The sequence below is a fragment of the Solea solea genome, chromosome 8, assembly GCF_958295425.1.
Source record: "Solea solea chromosome 8, fSolSol10.1, whole genome shotgun sequence".
Classification (NCBI taxonomy): domain Eukaryota; kingdom Metazoa; phylum Chordata; class Actinopteri; order Pleuronectiformes; family Soleidae; genus Solea; species Solea solea.
The window spans coordinates 13,730,168-13,755,881 of record NC_081141.1 but is presented as its reverse complement, the minus strand read 5'-3'; the positions used below and the strand labels follow the sequence as shown (position 1 = coordinate 13,755,881).

Here is a 25,714-nt window from a genome sequence, read left to right as displayed (position 1 = left end):
TAAAAAAAGATTTTAATTAGTCCTCAGGAGATGAACTAGTCACCAGCAAAAAAAACAAATGAGAACAAACAAGTTTGAATAATAACAATGAACCACTGAAAGAAAATACATGTGATGTTAACAGTGATAGAAATTAAAAAAAAAAAAGACTCAAGCTTCATTTGAAGAAATCACTTCTCTTATTAAAAACAGAAAAAGTTCTGCACAACCTTCTTAGAACGTAATCTATCTCAATGGGTCATCGCCTGATAAAACACCTGTGTAAGTGCTGAATCTGCTGTGTTCGACAGGAGGAGAGATTTACTGTGTGTCTGTGTGTTTGTGTCCAGGACGACCACACTGCCCTCCACCTGGCCGTTCGAAGGTGTCAGGTTGAAGTGGTCCGTTGCCTTCTCAGACACCATTGCCACTTGGACCAGCAGGATCGCCATGGCAACACGCCACTGCACATCGCCTGTAAGGATGGAAACCTGCCCATTGTCATGGCAATCTGTAACGCCAAGGCCAGCCTCGACCTCACCAACAAGGTAACAACCACCATCACACCCATGTTCCTTTAGAGTAACAGCAAAAACTTCCACAACACTAGACTGGTACCACATTTAGGTTTCCTTACTGATTAATGAGAATAGTGATTTAAGAGTCACCAGAAAGTTTTCTCTTTTTGCACCCTTTATAGTCTTGTTGATTTATTTGTAAACAGATATAATTTCCATCAAATCTACACCCAACAACCTTGAATGACTACCTAAAGACATTCTAGAAATGCATGTCAATTCATTCAAATGCTCCTGGTCACATAAATATTGATGCTCATCCTGCACAACCCAAACACAGCTGTTGTATTTCAACTTGCAGCTACACACTGGCAGTTTTCTTTGACGTATAACATACTACATACATAGTAGCAAATGTATTACTGGGATTTAAAGGATTTTCTGTAAATACACACATCTTAAAGATTTGAACTGTATGACTCAGTCAAAACTAGACTGGGCTCATACTGCAAGTGAGATAAATCCAGGTCAAATTAATTTGCTCTGACCTCTAATTTCAGTTTTGATATATCATGTGAATTTTTTGCCAAGAAAAAGGATCTGATTTACGGTTTTATTTGAAAAACCCCACCTTTGTTTGCCCATTAGCAAGGCTTGACTTCCCACACATATTTCTCCAGTCTTTTTATTTTATGCATTCTGTGGTACGTTTGCCTTTTGCATACTAAATATTTGTCCTAGCATAGATCAGGGGATGAAAATGTGCATCAGAAGCAGGCAGCACTTCCAGTGATGTTATTTATTCATTATTCATTATTCAGTTTCTGCCTTTTATTGAAAACCTTATCACACACTTCTGAGTCTGAGTCTGGATTTATCTTCACTGTCAGCTGAAGACTCTGGGGAGTCAAAAACATCTACTGTTCTTTTTTTTTTTGTTTGTTTTTTTTACTACAGCAGATTGAAGTAGGATGTACGTTTCCTTATTTTTTTATGTAATACAAGGCATATTTATTTCACTTTTCATTTTTCATTTTAAAATGGAGGTTCTGGTGAAGATTGCATTTCCATCCTCTGATATAAAACTTTTTATTGAAACACAGATGCCGTTTTCCTTGGAAATGAATAACATGAAAGTACTTCCTATTTCTTTGAGGATATACATTTGTACATGGTAATACAAATGTGTATATCCTTGTATAGACATCCTATGAAGATTTGAAAACAACAACAAAAAACTATGTTATTCTGATCCCAAGAAGCCTAAACTGAAAGTATGTTCTCCTTCATCCAACCAGAATCTGTCCCCTTTTTTTTTTTTGCTTTTTTTGAATAATTCCTTGATCATTTTGGCCAAAAAAAACGTGACCACATACTTTGTTTTGTACTTTTTGCCATTTGTCACCTGTCATTGACCAAAATTCTTTCTCTTTTCACCTAGTATGGCAGAACTCCCCTCCACCTGGCCGCTAACAACGGGAGTCTTGAGGTGGTTCGGCATCTCTGCCTGGCCGGCGCCAACATTGATGCCGTCACAAACGTTAGTCCCCACACAGTTTTCTTCTTTTCACTGTTTCCCCTCACAACGTACACACGCTGTATTATGTAATGTAGCTTACATTAGACGCTGCAGATAAATGTGAATGTGGTTATTTTTTCACTGCAGCATGGCCTCTTATCATTTTGATTAATTACACTGTCACTTACCTCGCTGTATGAGCCGGTGCTGCTCACAGTGGAGAAGCATGTCCATGTATAGAACATTTATCACCCTAAGATGTGCATCTTGTGTCTTCTGAGGGTGTTACCATGGTCAGGTGAATGAATGTAGAACTAAAATAAGCTTTTGGTCTCTATTTGCATGGTTAGTTGTTTTTGTCTTAGGCTGTAGAGAAATATCTTCACATGCATGCCTTATAAAAATGACAATGCTGTCATCAGCATCTTAATGCAAACTGGATTTAATTGCAGATGTGCTTGTAAAACCTAATAAGCTTAAAGTGTTTCGTCCTATTCATTACTGAAATTGACTTGACCCTTTTAAACCCAGATACTTGCCTTTAATTTTCCTTTAAGGTGCACTCGTTTGATCACTTATGATCTGTACATCATTCTAAAAAGTGTCGAGTCTTGAGTCATTTCAAAGCAAACAAACACATGTTCACATGTCTTAAAGGAAGACAGTTCATTACTTCAGTCAGACGCTGAACAGCAGGTGAGGACTTTTGTCAAAGGGCTCAGAATCCAATAGAGAGCAGACTTGGTACAAGGAGTCAGAGACCAGATTGAGTTTTATCTCGGGATGCGAGTGTTTGACCTCATAGATTGGCTGCATACAATAATCTTTAAATGCTGCACACAAAGCTGTTTTGTAGCTGTACGCTGCTCTAACCCCTGATGCAACTGAGAATTTTAAAACTTCAGCTCTGCCAGCAGATATTTCTCTAGGCTTCGTTCTGTGATGTCCATGTCCAAATGTTTGAGTGCCCTGTGTTATGGTACTTAAACTTAATAACCTTCTATGTTAAGAATAGTGGAGGAAAAAATGTTTTAGTCTTGTGAGTGGAAGCCTGTGGAGCAGGAAACAATAAACATTAGCAAATTGTGGTTATAAAATCAAAAATCCACCTTCAAACACATGCTGAAGCTTTTGGAATGACCCTCCCATTCCACTGACATTTAACCATCTCTGAAATTCGTCATTGGAAAAGATTTTAATAAAGCTGCATGTGCAACACACCCTAAAACATCTTAGATACCATGTAATAACATGTCATTTTGATTTATCGGAAAATTTCCCCTTAGAAAATGTTTGGTTTCAGTCCAGGCAGTGATCTGTTCATTATTCATTTACTTTTTATTAAGTGCGTAAATACTGTATTCCTAAATCATGAGTAGGAGTCTTTCCTGGTTTCTATATGTATTTGTAAGTGGTTATAACTTATATTTGACAGATGTGTTATTTGCCACCTTGTACTTAACAGTTGAAATAGATTCTTCCTTTTGTTCATTCCATATGTGTCATAATGCTCCCTGGATTATCTCTCTCTCTCAGTGAAGTTAAAGGTGTCAGTAATATTGTCTTTTCTTTTCTTTTTTTAAATCTAAAGCATTTCCTTGAACAACAACTCCAGTTGTTGCATATTTGGAAAAGGCACTTTCCAATTGTTATTCCCTTAGTGTCACAATGTACAGATTTCATAAAATATTCTCCAGGATTATGTGTAAAACACTTTGAGCCAAAATACCTATGGTTAGGGTTATTGCATCTTGTTTCTGAGATGCTTGACTGTATCTGGTCAATCTGGTATTTTATATATGAATTTCATCTGCTGTAATTTGGGCTTTATTCAGAAATGTGTTTGACGAAACTTAAAAAAACAACAACATTCTCCCTCATTGAGGTTTCTCTCTCTCTCTCTCTCTCTCTCTCTCCCTGTGTTCTCTGGCTGTTAATATTGTATGACAGTTTATGTATTGCTGTATCCATGTTTAATCTGAAAACTGTGGACTGGGATGTTTAATTCATTGTCCAGTGCCCTCCAGTTGGTGGTTGTGCAGCAGTTGGATGAGAATAAAGAAACCTCACGGTTACATTCCTATAATTTGTTCTATAATTTGTTCTCTTTGATTTGTGTGCACATTTTAAATAAAACAGACTTCCAAAAGCATTTTCTCGAAAAATCTCAAGATCATCTTGTGTTTATGTTCCGTTGAGTGTCAAACAGAACACCAGCCGGTCCTGTGTTGCTGCCAACCATCAGTCGTAATAATTGTGACACTTTGCAGTTGCATGGGTTGGCATATTAATCAACACTAAGTGGTCATTTTTTTGGTTCAAGCTGCACTGCATTTGCATTTACATTTCACTGATCCAAACAACTTAAAGGTCAATTTCCACTCTTACGGTATTATGTGACTTTTACAGAAGGATAAGTGCAAATCAGAGTGAGAAAATGACAGGAAAGATAGATGTTTGAATAAAACAATCAGTTGTTCTTCATCATCACAAACTGAGCTCAGTATCCCTCTGCTTCACTGCTCTGTAGAGATGGGAAGTGATGTGTGGGTGTTTCAGGCTGTCGATGCTGTGTTTTTTTCCCTGTGGAGCAGCAGCCAGAGCCGGACAGTGACAGATGGCTGAGTTAGTGAGGGAGACATAAAAGTTGTCGGGACTTTGGTGCTTCTGTGTCAGTGTGTTGAAGAGAAAGTACTAAATAAGTCCACTTAGATGAAGAGAAAAATTGTGAGACTCGGTAGCTTCAGCTTTGAAACTCCAGTCTTTGAATATAATCTTATGCATCTTATACACGGTGTTCAAGGCTGATGGTAAAGTATTTTATATAAACAACTTCTTTTTTCTTTTCTTTTTTTTTTTTTACAAATTTTAACTTCCTAGTTGTTATATTATGTCATTTTAAATGTATGTAACATTTTAGAATTTGTTTAAAATTGTGATTTTTAAGTGTCTAATTCACCTTTATGTATATTTCTAAGTGTCTGGTTTCACTAGTAGTAACTCGTTTGTTATTGACTGCACAAAATCTGAGGCAATGGAAGTTGATATGTAGTGACCTAAAAGCCTGTGAGATGATCTGTTTGCTGAAGATTTATCATACATATACACATTTATCCCTCTTTTTCTTCTTTTTCCTCCTGTAGGATGGAAAGACAGCAGAGGATCTGGCTTCTACTGATCATCATGAACACATAGTTTCATTGTTGGGAAGGCTTAAAAAGGTAAAAACTAACACACACCAAAACCTGCATTTAGTTTAATTTGTATATTTCTAGAAGTTAACTATTTAAATGTAAAACTTACAAAGAAAAGACTTAAACTTTGTATTATGCAAAACCAGGTTTCACAAACACTCATCGCACATGGTTTATTTCAGTGCAGTGAGCCGTGGAGAGAGACAGGGATGTGTGAGATTATCGCACGCTGCCATTTTTAGACTTTGTGGCATCACTGTTATCATACGAACAACAGTGATAATGCTCCTGTATCTAAGTTGTTCTTTTTTGAAGGGAAGGGGAAAGGGAAGGTCCCTTTTTTTAGTTTTTGAGCTGCAGTTGATCTTCAGGCTCTTTGATTCATCACATTCAGTTTCAACCAAGTACCAAGTCTGTGCTTTAATTATACCCTGTTCTCACTGGTTAAAAACCTGTTTAAGCCCAGGTTCAAACAGGTTTTTGACTAGTGGAAATGTGTTTAATTGGCATTCACACCTGCATGAATTCTAGAATGCACATGGTTTTTATTGGCTTCGGCTTTAATCTACATTAGTTGGAGCACAGGTAAATGTAGCCCATTTTACTGCTATTTGCTTGCTTAATTTTTGACAGCAATGCAAATTCTGGCACAACGCTAAGGCACATATTCATCTTCTGTTTGTTAGCATGGTCATTATCCATGAATGTTTTTAAAGAACCTTACTTTTTACACCTTGGGACAGAGCTCAGTATTTTTATTTCGTCTTACTTCGTTTTATCATTAATTCGCAGTTGAGTTTGAAGGGGTCTTAGATGAGGTCTCACTTGTAAAAGATATTTTAATCTCCTACCAAAGGTTAAAACCTCCTCCACCTCTTCAAAATGTGTTTTCATCATTGCAATCAAATGAATCTGAGCACACAAAGCTGTTTTCATCACCTGTAAATGTCAGTGTGCCATTTCCAGCACCGTGTTTGACAGATGAGGTGCTGGCTTTGTGTCACAGACCCTGAAAAAACCAGAAGAACCAGAATCAACTGACCAAATAGTAAATCCAGAATGAGTTCAAGAACATTTTGGATGGAGTGAACTTGTGTCTCGCTTGACGGCTGTTTAATATGCCTGGTCACCTAAAGTTAAATGTTAGCAACATTTTTTCTCATCAGTTTTTCCAGAAAACCCGCTGAGATTCTGTGCAGAGCGTGAAAACACCAAAGCAGCAACTGTGAAAACACTCATCCTCTGCATATGCTGAGCTAATTTAAGACACTTTTTGCACACTGGTGCCAGATTTGAAGGAAAGACTGACTTCCCAAGGAACCCAGGCAAAACTTGGTGCTTGAAAGAGAGCACATCTGTTAAAAAAGAACTAACAAAAGCAAAAGCATTGATGTGCATCCCATCGATTGAAATCCAAAACTTTATTTACTGAATGTGTCAACATAACCCAGGTGGGAACACAAGTGTTTTTACATCCCACACATCCACTCACAGCATTTGACATCACTTCTGATGTATGACTCATCTATTGGATGATTTTAAAAAACTCTTTGTTCCATGTTAGCTGATGTTAACTGACAGAATTAGAGCGGGGTTTAGACTCAGAGGAGTTTTTCCCGCTGTACGATATTTTTGTTTCATTGTAAAACAATTAGATTAGTAGCAGGACCCATTCAAATAATTTGCGGAGAGCGGAGCCTAAAAATTCGAGATATTCTACTGTCAAAACATTTAATTTACATTTAAAACAAAACAACATATCAGCCAACATGTATCAATCAGTTATTCTCATTCATGATAGTGAATCTTAACTGCTGGGCCATATAACATTTAATCTAAAACTAAAGTATGATTCAGCAAAAACAAACAAAACACTAATACTAATAATATTCATATAACTTTATAGTCTTTTAGCTGTGTCTGTGTGCAGGCATCGGTGGTGTCTTCACTCACGAGGATGAATCATAAACTCTTTGATCCTCTCACTTTTCCTCGAGTGCCGCTTCACATTATAGGCTTTTAACTGGTGGTCATCACCTGACTTTTCATCAAGTGCCACCATTTTCAGCATCGGCAGTCATCACTGATGCTGGAAAAGCGATCTTTTCCTTGAAGAGATGAGTATGTGTGTTTGCTGAATAGACCAGCCAAAAGTGCAAAAGTCTAGTTCTCTCACAAATCACTTGGTTTACATTTATGCTGAAAGACAATTATGAAATTGTTGATTATGACAACAAAATGATGATGTTTACCCTAGTTTTTAGCTGAAAGCAACTCAATCTAATTATAGCCTGACAACGCTACTACCATCGCAAATTCAAGTCTTCCTGTGTGATTATTATTGTCTCAGGACATCCACAAACTGAGCTACGTCCAGCAGCTGCGGCCCACTCAGACTGTTCAGCCGAGGATCAAGCTCAAGCTGTTTGGACACTCTGGAGCTGGAAAGAGCACACTGCTGGAGTCTCTGAAATGTGGCATCCTGCGCAGCTTCTTCAGGAGGCGGAGAACTCGCATGACCAACACCCGTCACCCCAACTCCCCCGTCAACTCCAAACCTGCAGGTCAGTTACACAAGAATTTGAGGAAACTGTGATAATTCAACCCAAGATTAATCCTGAGGTGTACCTGCCAGGATCAGTATGACTTATTCTCTTAAAAAAAGGCCAGCATAATGATTTTTCCACTGGCATTACTACACAGCAAGTTAATTGGATTCAATTTCCCCGTCATTTGTTACTCATCATGTTTATGCCACAGTTTCATAAAAGTAATAATTCCAGTTTACTGCAATGCTGTTTCACGTAATGATCCTCAAATTATGGTTGAAACATCAGTTATACCGGAGAAAGTTTGTATGTTTTTGTAGTCTCACTTTGAATTTGTGAAATGTAAACAAAAGTTGTAGATGGACCTAGTTGTATAATAGAATCTGGTAACTCTGGTAACTATGAATATTGATATGTAACACACACTGGATCATTCCCAGGGTCCCAGATGTGAATGAGGAAAACACAGGACTCACACCCTTGTTGTTCCATTTTCTAGAAATTGCAACATACTGAGACATATTTTAAAGATGCTATAATCACACTCACAAAAAAGCGTCTGCACAGATACAAACGCTACCCTGCGTTTAAGTAACTTACCAAAATCACAACTCCAGTTAAGCTGAGTATTTACCTTGTTACTACAACAACCTTTTACATCATAAAGAAGAAACTTTTTACTACTCAGAGTCTTATGTTTTGTAGTAAGACACACTGACTTGTTCGGTGTAGTATGAGAAAACTCATTTGTGTTTAATCTTCCTCCACATTTACCCTCAATCGTCCCCCCTTCCCACACACACACTTCGTGTCGCTGCTGTGTCTCTATTTTGCAGTGCTCAGAGCCATTACCTCCCAGACAGATTTGATGTTTGCTCAGATGATGTTCATTCATGTGAGCTGTATAGAGTTACTGATCCCATCGTCTATACTATCTGGAAACCTGTGGCCTGTGTCAGAGCAGAGAGCTGCGTACAAGTGGCTTTTTCTTTTTCTTTTTCTTTTTCCTTTTTCTTTTTCTCCGTCTTTCATTTCCAGCCGACTTCAGTAACAATCTTTATTGACTGAAGTGACTTGTGTGTCATGAGTCCACAGTGACACGCAAAGACACACAACTGAGACTAACTCATTTGTCTTATTGGAGTGGATTTTTGTGAGCTTGTTGAACGTCAAATGTGCTGCACTGAAATGATGTAGTGTTGTCTCAATGTTTGTAACCATGTGATGGTTTTAGGCAGTGTTATGTATTGTGCATTTCAGTTTGTGCTTTAGTTATATGAGAGTGGGGTTGCAAAGGGGTGGAAAACTCCCAGAAACTTTCCAGAGACTTTTCATAGGAGGGGAAATTTTGCAAATATTCAAAATTGAAATTTTCATGGGCATTAATTGGAATTTGTGCAACCCTATTTGAGAGGGACTGATCTCTTTCTGGTTTACTTTGTTGTTTGTCACACGGTGCATTCACACCAAGGCCGAACACTTGAAACTCAAGCATGTGTTTTCTTTTATTTCTGTTTGTTTGCTTCACTCTCTGGATGACTGATTCAAACTGAGATCATCGACCAGCTCCAAGAAAACAAACACAATCCAGAAAGTGCGAGTTGATTTCAACATCACATAGCGAGTGTTTCTTTGTGTCCAGTAACTACCAACATCTTAAACTATTTGCTTTGACAAAAAACAAACACAAGGCGTGGTCCTGCAGAATGTTCAGAAACTCTAGAGAGTTATTTGCTGTAGAACAGCGCCCCCATGTGTTATCAAGTGTATAGACATTGGATGAGATTATTACACATAGACTTTTATTCGACCAGTTGAGAATTTTCAGCACAGTTTTCTTAAGAGATCATCATGCTTTTTTTTTATTATTTGCTGTATTTTGCTCATTTGTATAGCAAATAATTTACTAAGGCTTGGAATAATGACATGATATAAGACCCTCACTTTGGATCACTTTCTGGAAAAGCTCTTGTAAGAGCATCAATCCTTCATACCACAGATGTTTTAATCAATATAGAATAGTTATGAAGTTTCTTTATATTGCTCCAAAACAATTCATTCATCTGAAATGATAATTGTAACTTTAAAGCAACACATTTATTCATGCGTTTGAAGAACTTGATTCATTTTTTATTTTTTTTTGCTTCCGATGCAACTTTTCTTTTCTCAAAAGGTGTTTATAAATAAAATAAAATAAAAACATTTTGTCATGTTCCCTCAAGGTGACCCTCCTGTTTATTCTTCTCTCTCTGTGCTTTAGTATCAGTGAGCATTTCCAACCTGTACCCTGGCTGTGAGAACGTTAGTGTGCGGAGTCGCAGCATGATGTTTGAGCCCAGCCTCACCAAAGGCGTCCTTGAAGTCTTCTCCCCCGTCACCAACTCTGTGTCCACAGCTGATGAGCAGGCCACAAGGGCCATCGACATCCAGCACACCAACATCCACGGTAAGAACCAGAGAAGCCTCTGTTTAACCAAAAGCAAAACCAAACACAGGAAATATTCCCCTAAATGTGTGAATATGCATTCAAACTCCACATGTTTGTTTGCTTCCCTCTGTAGGTGTGGGGGACTTCAGTGTGTGGGAGTTTTCGGGGAACCCGGTCTATTATTGCACCTACGACTACTTTGCAGCCAACGACGTCACAGCAATCCACCTGGTCCTGTTCAGCCTGGAGGAGTCCTACGAGACCCAGCTGAGCCACATCACTTACTGGCTGAACCTTCTGAAAGCTCTCACCCTGCCACAGGACAACATTGGTGAGGACAGTCTGACTGAATGAACAGTGTATCTGCCTAAAAAGCCTAGAATTGTCTCAGATATTTATATATATATATATATATATATTAGTCTGATTGTCCCAGGTAAAAAGTGATTGTATTATAAAGATCATCCAAATAACTGAGCGGTCAAGTGTTATAATACATTTGGACCCTTAATACAGGACATTTTCCAGAATATTTTAGTCATTGAATTTTGCCAAACAACATCTAGGATGTTGAAAAATGTTTAGAAACAAACTTGTTTGTTTGAAGTGATTAAACCTGACTTTGCGTGTCTTTTCCAGTTTTTGGAGGTCGGATCCAGCAGCCACTTATGGTCGTCCTGGTCGCGACGCATGCTGACCTTGCCGATGTTCCCAGAGCTTTCTCTGGAGACTTCAGCTACGACAAGGAGCGAGCACTTCTTAAGGAAGTCAGGAACAGGTCGGTAATGAAGCCACAGTTATTTTTGTCAAATAGTTCATACAAACCACAGTAACCATAAGCCTCAGTGACTGCTCCAACCAACCAAACACAGGAGCCTTTTTCAGGCCACAGTCATTATGTTGTTATTATTATGGGTTGTGGCACTTGACTGGTCTACACCAGCTTCAGGGTCTCTGTTATCTCAGTGTATTCATATATTGTACTGTTTTAACTGATTGTTTTTGGTCTCTTTGTGTGTTTGCTATATTTTCAGATTTGGCAATGACCTGGAGATCAGTGACAAATTGTTTGTGATGGACGCCGGAGCATCAAACTCTAAAGACCTAAAGCTGCTGAGGAGTCACTTGCAGGAGCTTCGCACCAACATCATCTCAGTGAGCTCCTGTTCTTACTCTGTCTGTCCTGTGAATTTTAAACATTGACTTAAACTCAATCACCCTGAATAAACATGTGCACAGTTGTTGAATAACCAAGTTATATGAAGTCAGTCTAAAGGTCCTGAAAATCTTCTCTTCATGTTATCCGCTTTCTTTTTACAGACCATAGACTTAAAGCTACAGTAGGCAGGCTTGCCAGAAAAATAGTTGATGGTGGAGCATTTCTATGTCTTGAGCTCAACCCGTCAGATGAGCAAAGACATGCACACTAGTTTCATACTCAACAGATGGCCTGAGGGAACCGTTCTGTCTCTGAAAACAAGTGTTTCATTGTGTTTATTGTCCATTCCTCCTTTTTACACTTATTTTTAGGTGTCTTTGCAGCAAATCAGATTCCTTAAGTAGGAATCTTTCCACCAAAGGGATATTAATGCATTGTGGTTGTTTTAAACAGACAAAAGCAGTGCTCACTCTCTCTCTCTCTCTCTCCCTGAAGTGTCCTGCCATTGGCCAAACCTTTCATTACAGGACAGATTTCTTAATGTCTTGTAAACAGAGTCCAGGGAAGGAGCTGAAGTCTAGATGAGCTCAGATCATTTGATCTGAAAGGAAGTTATTGATCAATTATACCACAAAATCCTGCCTATTAAAACCTTAAGGATGCCAATGAAAACAATATATAATGTTTTTGAGTTATAAATATGTAGTATTTTAATGGGTAGTGCAATTCATTGTTAATGCAAATACAAACTAGTTCAATATATGAATGTAGAATAGTCCAAACTGAATGTAGAATATTGTTCATCTTCCTCATTTGTTCTCATCTGTTAGGTTCCATTATTTGCACATACTTATATATATATATATATACAGGTATATATATATATATATATATATATATATATATATATATTTTTATGTATATGTATATATATGTATACATGATTCACTTAACATAAAGCGAATCACTTCCTGTCTGCAGCACTATAATGTTGCTGGACAATACAAGATATAAACAGCATCATACTGCGAGAGTCATCTGGAGCTAATGGGCTGATTCAGCATTATGTGAACTCTTTTGTAAATGGTTTGAATCTAACAACGATCAGTTTATATTTAAACGTTGCGCCCTACAGTTTTAAAGCTGAACTAAAGAGATGATGACATGCAGTGAATCCAATTGTCATTGCAGAGTTGTGGTCCCATGACATTGTTGTCAGAGCGTTTGCTGACCACATTGCCGACGTGGAGGAAGATGAGCGGACCTAACCAGCTGACGTCATGGCAGCAGTTTGTCAGTGACGTCCAGGAGAATATAAACCCTCTGGTCAACCAGGAGCACCTGCGCACACTGGCCCTGCAACTCCACAGCATGGGAGAGGTGTGTTTGTTGGATTTTACCAGTTTCAAATCAGACTGCTGCTAGAAAATAAAATAATAATTAGATGCTTTTGGAGGAGGAAAAAAATGATACACTGAATTAAAAAAAGTGAAATGTATTTATCATGGAAGATTCTGCAAGCAAACAGAAATAACAACAAAACCATTTTCTGACATGAACTGCGGGTAACGACTGGAGACTTGGCTTTGTACGTTTTTCTGATTTTGTTGTTCACATACGTCAAAATGTAGCGTGACAATATGTGGGTGAGAGGCGTTCACAACAGCACAGTAGGAGAATCTCCAGAGGATGTAGGTGAGGTGGTGGTGGCTGGCTTGACACCAACCCTTTCACCCACTGTGGATTATCCAGTGTTTCTCCTGCTGCGCTCACACGTGACCTCACGCGGACAAGGAAGCTGGCAGGAAAATCTATGGATAATGTCTGGAGCGACTTCTGCAGAAATGTGCCTTTAGGCATACAGTCCCTCCAGACAGTCTCCAGAGAATGTGTGACGATCAGTGAGGACAAGTTTAGGCGTGCTACTGTTGCTGATCTGTCGTGTATGCTTCAGGAAAAGCATTCTTAAGAATGTAATATTGTTTATAATCAAAGAAGAGAGGTCAAATCAAAGGGTGATGCCCTAGTGGCTCGTCAAAGCCATCTATTATTTCTCCAGATCGCCACCAGGGTGCGCTATGTTGCCATGAATGGATCAAAATCAAGCTGAATGAGCTGAGGAAAAACCTTCATGCGTGATCCATGTTATTGTATAACTATAAAGGCAGCAACTTCAGTTTTTGGAACATTTATATTTATATAATTATAATTTTCAACGTATCCAAATCTATTTCTCTCTGATTTCTCTGTCTTTTCTTACATTCTTTGGCTTTAATTTGTCATTATTCTTCCTTCCTTCCACAGATCAACATCATGCAGAGTGAGACAGTACAGGATGTTGTTCTTCTGGAGCCTCGCTGGCTGTGCAGCAACGTCCTTGGCAAGCTACTGTCTGTGGAGATGCCAAAGGCCATCCACCACTACAGGGGGCGCTACAGGCTGGAGGAGGTGCAGGCTCTGGCCGCTGAAAGTGACGTGGACGAACTGCTGCAGATCTTGGACGCCATGGATGTCTGTGCCCGTGATCTCACCAACCCCTCCATGGTGGACGTTCCCGCCCTCATCAAGACAAACGGTCTTCATCATTCCTGGACTGAAGACGAGGAGGAGGACTCGCTGATCTATGGGGGGGTGCGACTCGTCCCTGCTGAGCACCTTACCCCCTTCCCTTGTGGCCTGTTTCACAAACTGCAAGTGAACCTGTGTCGCTGGAGCCACCAGCAGAAACCGGAGGAGGAGGGTGCGGAGGATTTTGAGGGAGATATCCATCTTTGGATGAATGGGGCCAAGGTGACTCAGACAGGCGTGGAGGCCATTATTCTGCTGGTCAACCACGGCCAGGGGATGGAGATTCAGGTGCGTGGACACGAATCAGAGCGGGCCAAGTGCTACACCCTGTTGGACACCATCTGCAGCATAACAGAGAACCTATTGGCCTCCACGCTCCCCGGACTGCTCACAGCCAAATACTACTTAAGTCCTCAGCAGCTGCGGGAACACCACGTCCCCATCATGGTCTACCAACCCAAAGATTTTTTACGGGCTCAAGTCCAGCGTGAAAATTCTCTCACCAACACCATGGGTGGTTTCCGGGAGAGCTTCAGCAGCATTCTGGCTTTCGGCTGTGCTGAAGTTTACCAGCAGGGGATTCTGGGAACAGACATCCATATATCAGATGTTCCTCTTTTGGCGCGCAGGAAGCTCTGCCGCATGCTGGACCCTCCTGACGCTCTGGGGAAAGACTGGTGCCTGCTGGCCATGAACCTCGGCCTCACTGATTTGGTGGCCAAACACAGTAACGGGACTGCAAATGGCACTCACGAGCTGGACTTGGATGCAGATTCCCAGCAGGCCACGCTGCAGCCCAGCCCAACGGCGGCGCTGCTACAGGAGTGGAGTGGACGGACGGAGAGCACGGTCGGCGTGCTGATGGCCAAACTGAGGGAGCTCGGCCGTCGGGACGCAGCCGACTTCTTGCTTAAAGCTTCTCCTGTTTTCAGGGTCAACATGGAGGCAGTAGGAGCGACCAGCGTCTACCCTCCCGCCTGCAACGGAGGCACATCGTACAACTCCATCAGCTCTGTCATATCCCGCTGAACTAGGGTTGACTTTCTGACAGTCAGTCTGATGTGACATTTCCCATATTCAGGACAAGACAAACTCAAACTCTGTGTGTGTGTGTGTGTGCGTGTTTGTGCGTGCGTGCGTGCGCGCGTGTGTGTGTGTGTGAGAATGATCAAGTGCAATCGTTACCAGAGAGTCCTGCTGCTCATTGTTGAATCACTCCATTACCTTGGCATATGAGCCAGATGTTTTTTGTGCCCTCCACACTTGTATAGAAGACCTTTCCTTCCACTATGAATGTTGTCAAAGAACTGAACGTCCTGAGCTCCAAAGAGGAATCCTGTGCTTTTTACTGTGTTCTTAATCATGTTGTGCTGCTTTTAATATATTCCTGTTACTCTTCTATATGCCCATGTCTCACTCCACTCACTGCTAACACTCAGAAACTTAGGAACCGCTCAATTTCATCATATCCAAATGAAAGAATGGATGTGGGTTATAATGGTAACAGGCTCACGTTTGGACCTTCTACATATCCGCCCTGCAGCAGAAACCGAGGACTTTGTTGCGTGTAGGAGGCAGTCGTCTGTTCTCGCTCCATCCGTCACAGTCCTTACTTCTGTTTAACTCATGTAACATGAGTGTTTATTAAATGAACGGCATATGTCAGCGTGTCTCTGTGGCCTTCTACCTCCCTGAAGAGCACAAATAGTCTTGTTACAATAGCAGTGGTTCTTTGTAAACACCTGAACAACTGTGCCTTGTTGACACTGATCGTAAAACGAATTTCAAGTAGAAAAAAAAATGACCAAGTTCTGAATTTTGACTTACTGACCAAAACCTCAAAAAATGCCTGAAATCAGACGCTTAAATGGTTGCTGTCTTTTGTTTAATGTTGTTGGATTAGTCAGGCGATAAAACATTTGATCTTCACTTGTCTCATCAAAGAGAAGATCAGGAGTCGATGCTATGGAAGCTGAAGGGAAACAGTGTCATTTTAATCAGTAGATCTTTACAGTTGTCCCTCTTAAAGTATTATTGCCTCTTCAATCCATCTAACAAACAATATTCTTAATTTAGTGACACTTTGTTTTACAGGTTTGTTTCTAATCATTTCTTGAAAGTTTCCTGAAAGGATCACATTTTTGGTGCGAACTACCAGAACATATAGATGCAGAGCAGAGAGTCTAGTTTAGTTAGATTGGTGACTCTGTGTTGACCTCATCTAAACTTAGGGAGAGGAACTTTTTGTTGTGTTGGACATAACGTGTGTACTCTCAGACTCATCTGAAGTTGCTGTGACTACAGGTATAGGTTCTACACATATTTGACATTTCAGCATGTTTATATGATGCTGTGGTAATTGAACGTTGTCCACATTGTCCCTATGACTAGCACCAAATGATGTTGTTCTTTCACAATAATTTTACAGTGAAATATCAAGAAGGTATCAGTAAACTATAATACCCGCAAAATTCAAGTGTTTTCAAATTTAATGCAAAGGGAACTGTAGTTGTTTTTACAGAAATAAGGAGAGTTTTTTAGGACAGTGTCGTGAGGCATGGATCTTTCAAGTGCATAAATCTATTTGCGGTCAGGGTTAACACATGTTTACTGAGCATTCATTTAAAAAAAATTCATGGCGGCAGACGGCGTGAGACTCAGCTCTGCACTCGTGTGCTGCCAAGTTAATATTAAAGGAAATGTTTTTTAAAAAAAGGGTGAATTTTGTAATGAGGTTGATTTTCTACCAAGCTAAGAAGGTAAATGTATTATATATCGGGCCAACAGTTCTGACGCTGCACCTTTCTAATGCTTCCTCGCCAGGTTTTGTACACGCGTGACCAGTGCTTGGGGCAGCAAATAATCACAGCATCATCACAGAGTGAGTTGTTGCTCAGTGGAACTCTCTGTAAAGCTCGTCTGTGTTTGTCAGCCGTGAGAGTCGCGTGGCTTGGCCTCTTCTTTCACTCGTTCTTCATATGACACAAAGCTGTAACCTGGCTGGGAAAGGAAGGTGTGAGGTTATAGTGTTGTTTGCTGACAAAGGCCAAAGGCTGCTGCAGACACAGATGTTTTGGAAAAGCATTTTCACGTTGTGTACGCTTGTATTGTAAAATGTTTGTAATCCAAAGTGGACCCAAAAGAATACTCTTTTTTTTTTCCCCCGAGTATGTATATGTTGATGTTGGGAAAAAAGTGTTTCACACCTGAAAAGTTCAACTTTTTTCACATTTTTCGCGATAAAAAAAAAAGAAGAAAAGACGAGCTCTGTGCTCTGTGCAGTATTTCCTGTGTGTCGCCTCTTCCTCCAGTCTTCAGTGTTACCATCTGTTTGCAGAGATAAAAAATGCTGTTCTTCTGCTCTGTCACTGTTTTGCCAACTGACACAGCAAAACTTTTAGCTGTGATGTAAATACCCGAGGCCACGTTTGTTTTCAGGTCACTTCAAACTTTTCTTTTGCCCAAACAAGTTTAAAACAAGGCAAAAATGAACATTTTCCATACAATATGCTAGTACATAACAACAATAATGAACCAACAGCAAAATGACAAAAAATGAAATGTCAAACAGTTCTAATGAAGCTTTTGTTAAAGTTGTATAAATGTTGCCAATGTCGTGTGCCTAAAACACACTTCTATTCATTCCTCTGTTGTTGCCTTTGACAGTATACAATGCTGAGATGTGATGTTTCACAAAGGGAAGCGAGCATTAGTTTTCTGTTTCTTTTGTTTGTTTGTTTTTGTTTTTTTTAAATATTAAAGATGAGAATCCCAATAATATTATCAACTTCATCTCCAGTTGTTCCATATGGTTGTGGCTATGAGGGTTCTGTCAGAAGCGTCCAGTACTTCTGTATTTGTTTCTGTCGTACGAGGAAACGTGACTCCGCATCATTTCTGAGTGAACTTTCCCTTCAGTGAATTTTATTGCATTGCACAAGTCTTTTTTGTCACTATTTATGTTACATTCTTTAAGCATGTCTTAGAATGCCATGTTCTTAGTACTTCTGACACTTTATAGTGTAATACATTTTATAATAAATTCTTTACCTCTATCATTGTCTGCTCTGCTGCTTGAAGCAATACTGTACTCTTAGACCAGGGAATCTCTGTGGTCAGTCAGGACTGCAGGGACAGAGGTTTTGTCTTTTGATTATCTGGTGCACTTGTCCTCTACGAAATTCCAGGCTGTGTTATTTACACTTCTCCGGGTTCATTGTGGAATTTTGGCTGCAGTGGGCTGCACCCACACACACACACACACTCACACTCACATGATGTGTTTGCTGCTGGCTTTGTCTTAACTTGTCCCGACTGCTGACGCTGTTGACTGACATTCAGAACATTGTTTTGCTTGTTTTCCAGAGCAGGTAAAAGTCAATTATCACTCACACTGGCTTTAATGGCAACACGTAAGGTCCCCCTGTTTATTAATAATTAGTATTCACATGTAATAAATAGTCAACCAGTAGACCATATCTATTAATTAACAGCTATAACCCAACAGGTGCACTATAACTTTTGTACCCCAGGAATATACACTGCCTCATATTATAAGATTGATTCCAGCACCTTCAAATAACACTTAGTAATGTAGATTTATGTAGTGTTTCAAATAAATGACATTTAAACAGATGAACAGAACAAGCTCTGCAAGTCTAATGTATATTTTATGCCTAGTGAATAACGTGTCTTAAGTCTCTCTAAAGTCTCAAATTGCTACCAACCTTACCTCACCTCACCTCACCTCACCTCACCTCACCTCACCTCACCTCACCTTACCTAACCAGTGTTTTTTTGGGGGGGGGCCTATTGTAGATATCTTGAATAACATAAGAGAGAGAGTTTTCCTTCTACTGGTGATTCCTGATTGTTACAGTTTTTCACTTTTAGTCACTTTGGTGCTTTTCACACATCACTATTAACATTAGTGCATTTCTCAAAACAATAAGTGCAAACTGCAAAAGCATGTCACTTGCTCAAAATGAATAGTCTATTCCTCAAAAGCAAGTATTCATGTCAATGAAACTGCCAGTGTCATCAGAATGAGAAGTCTTGACACCGTCGTTTATGAACAAGATAGTCAAACGGCTTTGTCAAGTTTTCATTATGACAGTTTATTCTCTCAGTGTTTGGTTTGTTGATTTCATTTGTCCGTTTGCCACACACCTACCCTCCTCCACATTCGTTTTCTTTTTTTGTGAATATTCCTTAAAATAAATGTTTGCTCTTGTAACCCCAACGTCCTCTCTTTTCCTTGGCTTCCATTCCCCTGAGCCCTTGGGTTCAACTCAGTTGTCATAGCTGTGGGCTGACACTATCAACTGTTGTACTATCTGATTTAAAAACCTCCTGCATCAATAATGTTAACAAACGTTTGAACTGAGGCTATTATGTACGTCATGTGCGTTATTGACTGGCGGTGGAAGAACAGACCGACAGCTGTTGTGTCTGCACAGCATCCTGATCACAATCAATGGATTTGTGTAAGTGAGATATTTGAGGTGTGTTTTTTTGTTGGTATTCATTCAAAAACTGTGGTTATAAAAGTTTTATCTTTACTCTTTTGTGTTCCGTTCCAAAAACGAACGACACACAAATCCTGGTAGCTTTTGCTGTATTGAAATAGAATAAAGATATATTCACAATTACATGACATCATCACATGTAGCTGGTCAATGGAAGACAGGAGCTTCACAAACATTTGTACAAAGGCATTTAGATAACCTGATTGGGTCTTTTACAACAAGATCTTGGAGATAAAATGGTACTCTGTAGATTTAACAAGACCTGTTATAATTAGCTTCACCTCAACCAAACATTAATACAGTTATTTTGCTGAACGCATGTTTTTCGTTATTATTATCTCTAATACTAAGTGCAGTTATTCAGATTTGAGATGATTTGGTAAGTGATCTGACTTGCCCACTCAAACAGAAAGTGCTCAGTCAGTCGCTGTCCTACCTCGCTCTGTTTGAGCAACACATGCACAGTCACACATCAGCTGCTGAGGACGCAGTCTGCTTTCTGCAAACGCAAGGGAACTCTACGTATTTTTAGCGAAATGTAAAGCATGATGTCGTGTTAACTTGACCACACGGTTGAAACCAGGAACACTCATGAGGCGTCATGCATTTGTGCATGTGACAAGTTTAAGATAAACTCTATGGGTCGTGACATTTATATCTCTGTTTAGAATCCAGATGTGGTGTTTTTCAGGGTTTTTATCGTGGTATCAGCACAGGTGATATGAAGCTTGCTCCTGTTTCCAGGATGTATTGTATTACATGTAACCTAAACTACACAGCAGCAGAGGTTCAACTGTATATGTAATAGAGAAAATGGACTGACTGACTGACTGTCAATTGGGGTCTGAAAGGTAAAAAAAAAAAAGGTTAAAATACCAAGGTCATGGTCTGGACTGGTGCTGAACATTCATTTTACATAATTTTCTGTTTGGGACAGGGAAAAATAAAGTAAACAAAGGAGATGTTCATGTATATTTATTTATATTATATATTATATTAGGCTGGTTGATGGAAATGGTGGTGCACTCCAAAACCTGAAATATACCTTTAAATTGACCAAATATATGAATATATATATGTATATACATATATAAACTAATTTTACATTACTAATATATATATATATATATATATATATATAATATTAGTTTGAACTACAACACTGTTGCTAAGGTGGAGCTCATGTGACCATTACATACATTTTGGGGATAATTAATCGTCAATAAACCTGAGGAAATGAAAAAAGGCTGACTGTGCTTTTATGTCTCTCACACAGGAGTTACAGCCCTAAAACGACAGATGCAGCTTTAAAGGCATAAACTAATTAGTTTGATCAGAGTTTCACAGTCTTATCAATCATATGAGTATCGATCCTGATCAGCAGAGTCTTGGTTGTCCTGACAACATGCATATGTCGGTATTAAAAAAAAATCCATTCATTGTTTGCTGTATGTGTATAGTTTTGCTAAAGTTGGCTAATTTAAAGGTTTTATAACTCAAAGAAAACAATCCATAATGACATGTGTGGGGTTAATAATCAATAGGAGAATCTATTAAACAACACAGAGAAAACAAAAGCGCTTTTATCGCTATTTTAAAAGCAAAAAACACCCTGGAAAGGGAGGGAGGGAATCACGTGCTCCCATTATGACATCGGGAAATAGGGCGGGGCTTGATGGGAATAAACAAGAAACGGACCAATCAGATTGCGTTATTCAGCGGCCACTCTGGCCTTTATAAACTTTGTGTAGGTTCATCGAAGGAGGATATTTTTCAACTTCTTCGTCTGCATCAAAGAAGAATTTACAGTAAGTCTTACATTTATTCGTTTTTCCTCGCTTTTTGTTGTCCAAATAGTGACATTTGGTGCTTAAATGTGCGAGACATTGTAAATGTCGGTAAAACAAACGTGTCATTTGTTCTTTTTTTGTCGTTGTTTTGTGTCCATTATCGAAAACATCCCAGTGTCCACGGTTTAAAACGGTCGTTTAAACCCTTAAGCTGACTCTAGTTACTTTTTTCAGTCAGAAATGTCGATATATTTATTGCCGTTCGTCAGTCTCGGCCTTGTTCGGTTGCCTTTGTTGTCCTCTTGACTAAACAGCTGCTGTTTTTTTATACTACGGTTTTAAATAAACCAGGAAAACGGCCACACGAAGCACGCGTGGAACCACGTCAAACAGGCCGTTCCCAGGAAAAGGTCTGGTTTTAATTTCGTTTTCCTGGTTTCGGTTTTTGGGCCGCTGACTCAGCTCGGATCCCGTGACTGTGCTGGAAACAAAAACAGGCTTGGTTTGTTGTTGGGATCCGTCCAAGTTTCCTTGCTTCGGCGTTAAATAATCGGTACAACCACATGTTTCCTTGTAAACGGTTGACATGCTGTAATAATCAGGACTCCACGAGTCTAATGTCGATTCGATTTGGATCAAACTGTGAAGAAATAACCATGCAATCAGGAATGTGTATTGCGGCACTTCTGTGGATCATATTTCAGTGTCCCTGAACGCACCACATGTATCATGATAGTGCAAACACGTGATCGGGAAAACGGCCGTGACCTATTTGTCTATTTCCCAGAGATTAAAGCAGAAGAAGTGTGTGTTTTGTAACGGAGTCTCTGTAGATAGTCAAAGCTAATGATTAACCTCCATGTTTTCTTGTTATTTTCCAGTAGGAAGTGACAATGCTGCCTCTAGCGGTGTTTGTGGTGTGTTTAAGTGCTGTCCTCTCAGCTCCCACTCTGGACGCACAGCTCAATGACCACTGGGAACTGTGGAAGGACTGGCACAGCAAAGCATACCACCAGGTGAGAGGTTTCATTATTATTTACCACTTCGCTGCTTAAAGTATGCCAGGTGGAAAAGTCTTAACTGTGGTTGTTGTTGTGTTTTTTTCCTTTAGAAAGAAGAAGGCTGGAGGAGAATGATCTGGGAAAAGAACCTGAAGAAGATTGAGCTGCACAACCTGGAGCATTCCTTGGGCAAACACTCCTACAGCCTGGGCATGAACCACTTTGGAGACATGGTATAAAGTTCTTTATTTTAATTCACAACTGTTGAATAATTGAAAAAGAGACATAGACAAAAACTGTACTGCAAAGTTTTGGGAAAATGTGGAAAAAGAAAAGCAAACTGGACACAACTATCCAAAGAAAGTTCTATAGTGTTTTATGAAAATATTAAGAGAAGATTAAAAAAAACGTGTGGAAATTGTGACGAATTCGAAAGTATAATAAAGCACACAGACACAACAACATTTACAGAATGAGGTCAAATAATAAAATGGGTTGTGAGTTCAGATTAACAGCTGCAGCTAAAAAACCACACACTAGCACCTTTTTTAAACCGAAGCTGCTCATTGCCCACGTTTTCCCTGCCAGACACACAAGTCACCGGGTCAGAATTACGTCCTCACACGGCTTTGTCTTTCCACAGACCAACGAGGAGTTCAGGCAGATCATGAACGGCTACAAGCAAAAAGCCCAGACCAAGGTCAAAGGTTCTCTGTTCCTGGAGCCCAACTTCATGGCCGCCCCGAGTGCTGTGGACTGGAGGGAGAAGGGCTACGTCACCCCTGTTAAGGACCAGGTAAGGATGGTTTTTCCTCTGTGAACCTGTGTTGCGTGCGGAGCCTCCAGTCTCTCTGGCAGCCACGCCTGATATGAGCCACCTCTGTGTGGTTTCATAGGTTTCAATTCCTTTAGTTTAGTTCACAAGAACTAAACGGTTTCATCAGAATTAGAAAAGGGAGAAGCACCTGGTTTTTAAATGTGAAGGTTTTAAAATGGCCTCCAGTAAATACAACAGTTTCAGTTTGAGCTTTTAGTAGTTTTCTAAGACGTCAGTGGTGAACTCGCTATTCAAGTCTTCAGGAAAAATTTGACTTGCTGTAGTTTACTTAAGAGCCTGTAAAGGGCTGACTGATAAATCAGAAACTAAACAGAAGATAAGTCTTTGTTACAGACTGTCACATGACCTGCTGGAATCCCTATGATTTAAGTAAAGCAACTTATTTGTTGTTGTTCAACCCCATTGTCATAAACATGGCTTTTCACAAGTGTTTCATGAGCTGTTGAAGAACCTTGGTAAACAAGTGTGACTTTGGACATTTGTGTTGTCACAAATGTGTTCAGCTTGAATGGGTAGATAAGGTGGTCAGCTGTGGGTTGTTGTTGTTGTTGTTATCTGAGTGCTTCATTTTCACTCCTCCTCTGACTCCACAAGTGTCCTCTCCACCCCGCCATAGATTATTACTCAGTGTAAGATGAAACCAGTCCCACAGGTTCACTGCAGACACCATTCTCTACATTTAGCAAAGTGCTGGAGCGTAACTTCCTGTAAAACATTTCCCCCGAATCCAGGAAGTGTTTTCTCTCCCCGTGTGTGCAGTGATGTGATCTAAGATGCAATAAAAGCTACACACAGGATTAAAAATGTCAACGAAAACAGTCATTCCAAAATTAAAACAAGGTCCAGTTTAAAACTGTTGCAGTCTGCTGGTGTGCAGACCAAGAGAACTGACTCAACCATAACAGGACTGTATCTAATCTTATTAGTGCAGTACTTTATTACAGAAGTAGCCCTTCTGTATGTTTCTAACACGCAGAAACATGGCATGACTGACATGTGATGTTTTGTCTTTGTACAGATGATATTCTAATGGTTTGGTGTTTTTAATAAATGTGTAAAAATCTAATCACAGCCCTGTACTAAAAACAGCAAAGCATGATATCCTCATCCACTCTTCCTCTCTCCGTGTAGGGTCAGTGTGGCTCTTGCTGGGCCTTCAGCACCACCGGAGCTCTGGAGGGTCAGAATTTCAGGAAGACCGGCAAACTGGTGTCAATGAGTGAACAGAACCTGGTGGACTGTTCCAGGCCGGAGGGCAACGAGGGCTGCGGTGGAGGTCTGATGGACCAGGCCTTCCAGTACGTCAAGGACAACCAGGGCCTGGACTCTGAGGACTCCTACCCATACCTGGGAACAGTACGTGTCCATCTTCTCCCCAAAACATTGAAGTCTTTTTATTTTCTACCATATTATACGGTCATTGAAATATTTGGCACGTTTACATTTATCAGTTACTGACACTTGATGCAGTTTCACCTTCATTGACTTTTGCTGCCTTTTTTTAAAGCCACGTCTACAGGAAGTAATAATCAGGATATAGTTTGTCTACTGGTCTGACGCGGTGTCATAACATCCCGTGCACCTTCTTCCAGGACGACCAGCAGTGTCACTACGACCCCAAGTACAACTCCGTCAACGACACCGGCTTCATCGACATTCCCAGCGGCAAGGAGCACGCGCTGATGAAGGCCATTGCAAGTGTGGGACCAGTGTCTGTCGCTATCGATGCTGGACACGAGTCCTTCCAGTTCTACCAGTCAGGTCAGTTCTTGGTCCAGTTTCCTGGTTCACACACTTCATCAACATCGCCGGTTGAAATATATTAAACTAACTTTTTGTGTATTTTAGGAATCTACTACGAGAAGGAGTGCAGCTCTGAGGAGCTGGACCACGGCGTGCTGGCGGTCGGTTACGGTTTCGAGGGCGAAGACGTCGACGGCAAAAAATACTGGATTGTCAAAAACAGGTCAGTTTAAAACTGATTAAGATTAAATGGGTGTCGGAGTTGAAAAAAAATCTCAAAACGCCACTTTTGTGTTGAGTTGTTTTTGATTGTTTGAATAAACCAAATCTTTGCTCTTCTTGCAGCTGGAGTGAGAAGTGGGGAGACAAAGGCTACATCTACATGGCCAAAGACAGAAAGAACCACTGTGGAATTGCAACGGCAGCCAGTTACCCTCTGGTGTAATGTGTGCGCCGCTCCAATATGTAGCATGATAGTGTTTTTATTGCAATAGTTTGGCTGGAGACAGACTGAGACTTCAGTCCGAACGACATGTCGACGCGAGAGTCGGCGAAGGTTTCATGAGGAGGAAAACACTGTTTTTAGGGAAATGGCCTCGTTTTATTTTAGCTGGTTTAATGCCACTTTATTTTGTCTGAAAATATTTTAGTGTAATGTTTTATTCATTGTATATATGCGTAAGTGATACATGTAACACTTGCTTCTGTCATTGTAAATGTTTTCTTTTATTTTCTACTGTGATCAATTAAAGTTGTGAAACACTAGGTTCGACGATTGTGTTCTTTGTTTTTATACTGAGTTCACAGATAAGATTTCTGCTGCAGTTTCAATATTCCACAGTTTTGGCTTCTAGTTTTTGTGATAGTAAAATAAAGTTTGGGTTTTACTGTAGGAAGCTG

At 40.0% G+C, this 25,714-nt stretch overlaps 2 protein-coding genes across 2 annotated transcripts in view; both read left to right on the top strand.

Annotated features, from left to right (window-relative positions):
- The window catches only part of dapk1 (death-associated protein kinase 1), a 62,631-nt gene extending 44,662 nt beyond the window's left edge, over positions 1–17,969 (top strand). Inside the window, exons 17-26 of the mRNA XM_058635951.1 lie at positions 330–527; positions 1,939–2,037; positions 5,160–5,237; positions 7,561–7,774; positions 10,020–10,205; positions 10,321–10,518; positions 10,827–10,965; positions 11,222–11,342; positions 12,538–12,726; positions 13,651–17,969. Of these exons, the coding sequence (XP_058491934.1) occupies positions 330–527; positions 1,939–2,037; positions 5,160–5,237; positions 7,561–7,774; positions 10,020–10,205; positions 10,321–10,518; positions 10,827–10,965; positions 11,222–11,342; positions 12,538–12,726; positions 13,651–14,943 (2,715 nt within the window). The 3' untranslated portion in view covers positions 14,944–17,969. The remainder of the gene's footprint in view (positions 1–329; positions 528–1,938; positions 2,038–5,159; positions 5,238–7,560; positions 7,775–10,019; positions 10,206–10,320; positions 10,519–10,826; positions 10,966–11,221; positions 11,343–12,537; positions 12,727–13,650) is intronic.
- Positions 17,970–21,112: 3,143 nt separating this feature from the next.
- Positions 21,113–25,579, top strand: ctsla (cathepsin La). Its single transcript, XM_058636770.1, has 8 exons — positions 21,113–21,250; positions 22,114–22,248; positions 22,344–22,466; positions 22,877–23,029; positions 24,203–24,427; positions 24,664–24,832; positions 24,920–25,037; positions 25,160–25,579. The coding sequence occupies exons 2-8, from the start codon at positions 22,126–22,128 to the stop codon at positions 25,257–25,259; spliced, it is 1,011 nt and encodes a 336-aa protein (XP_058492753.1). The 5' UTR covers positions 21,113–21,250; positions 22,114–22,125; the 3' UTR covers positions 25,260–25,579.
- The last annotated feature ends 135 nt before the right edge of the window (positions 25,580–25,714 follow it).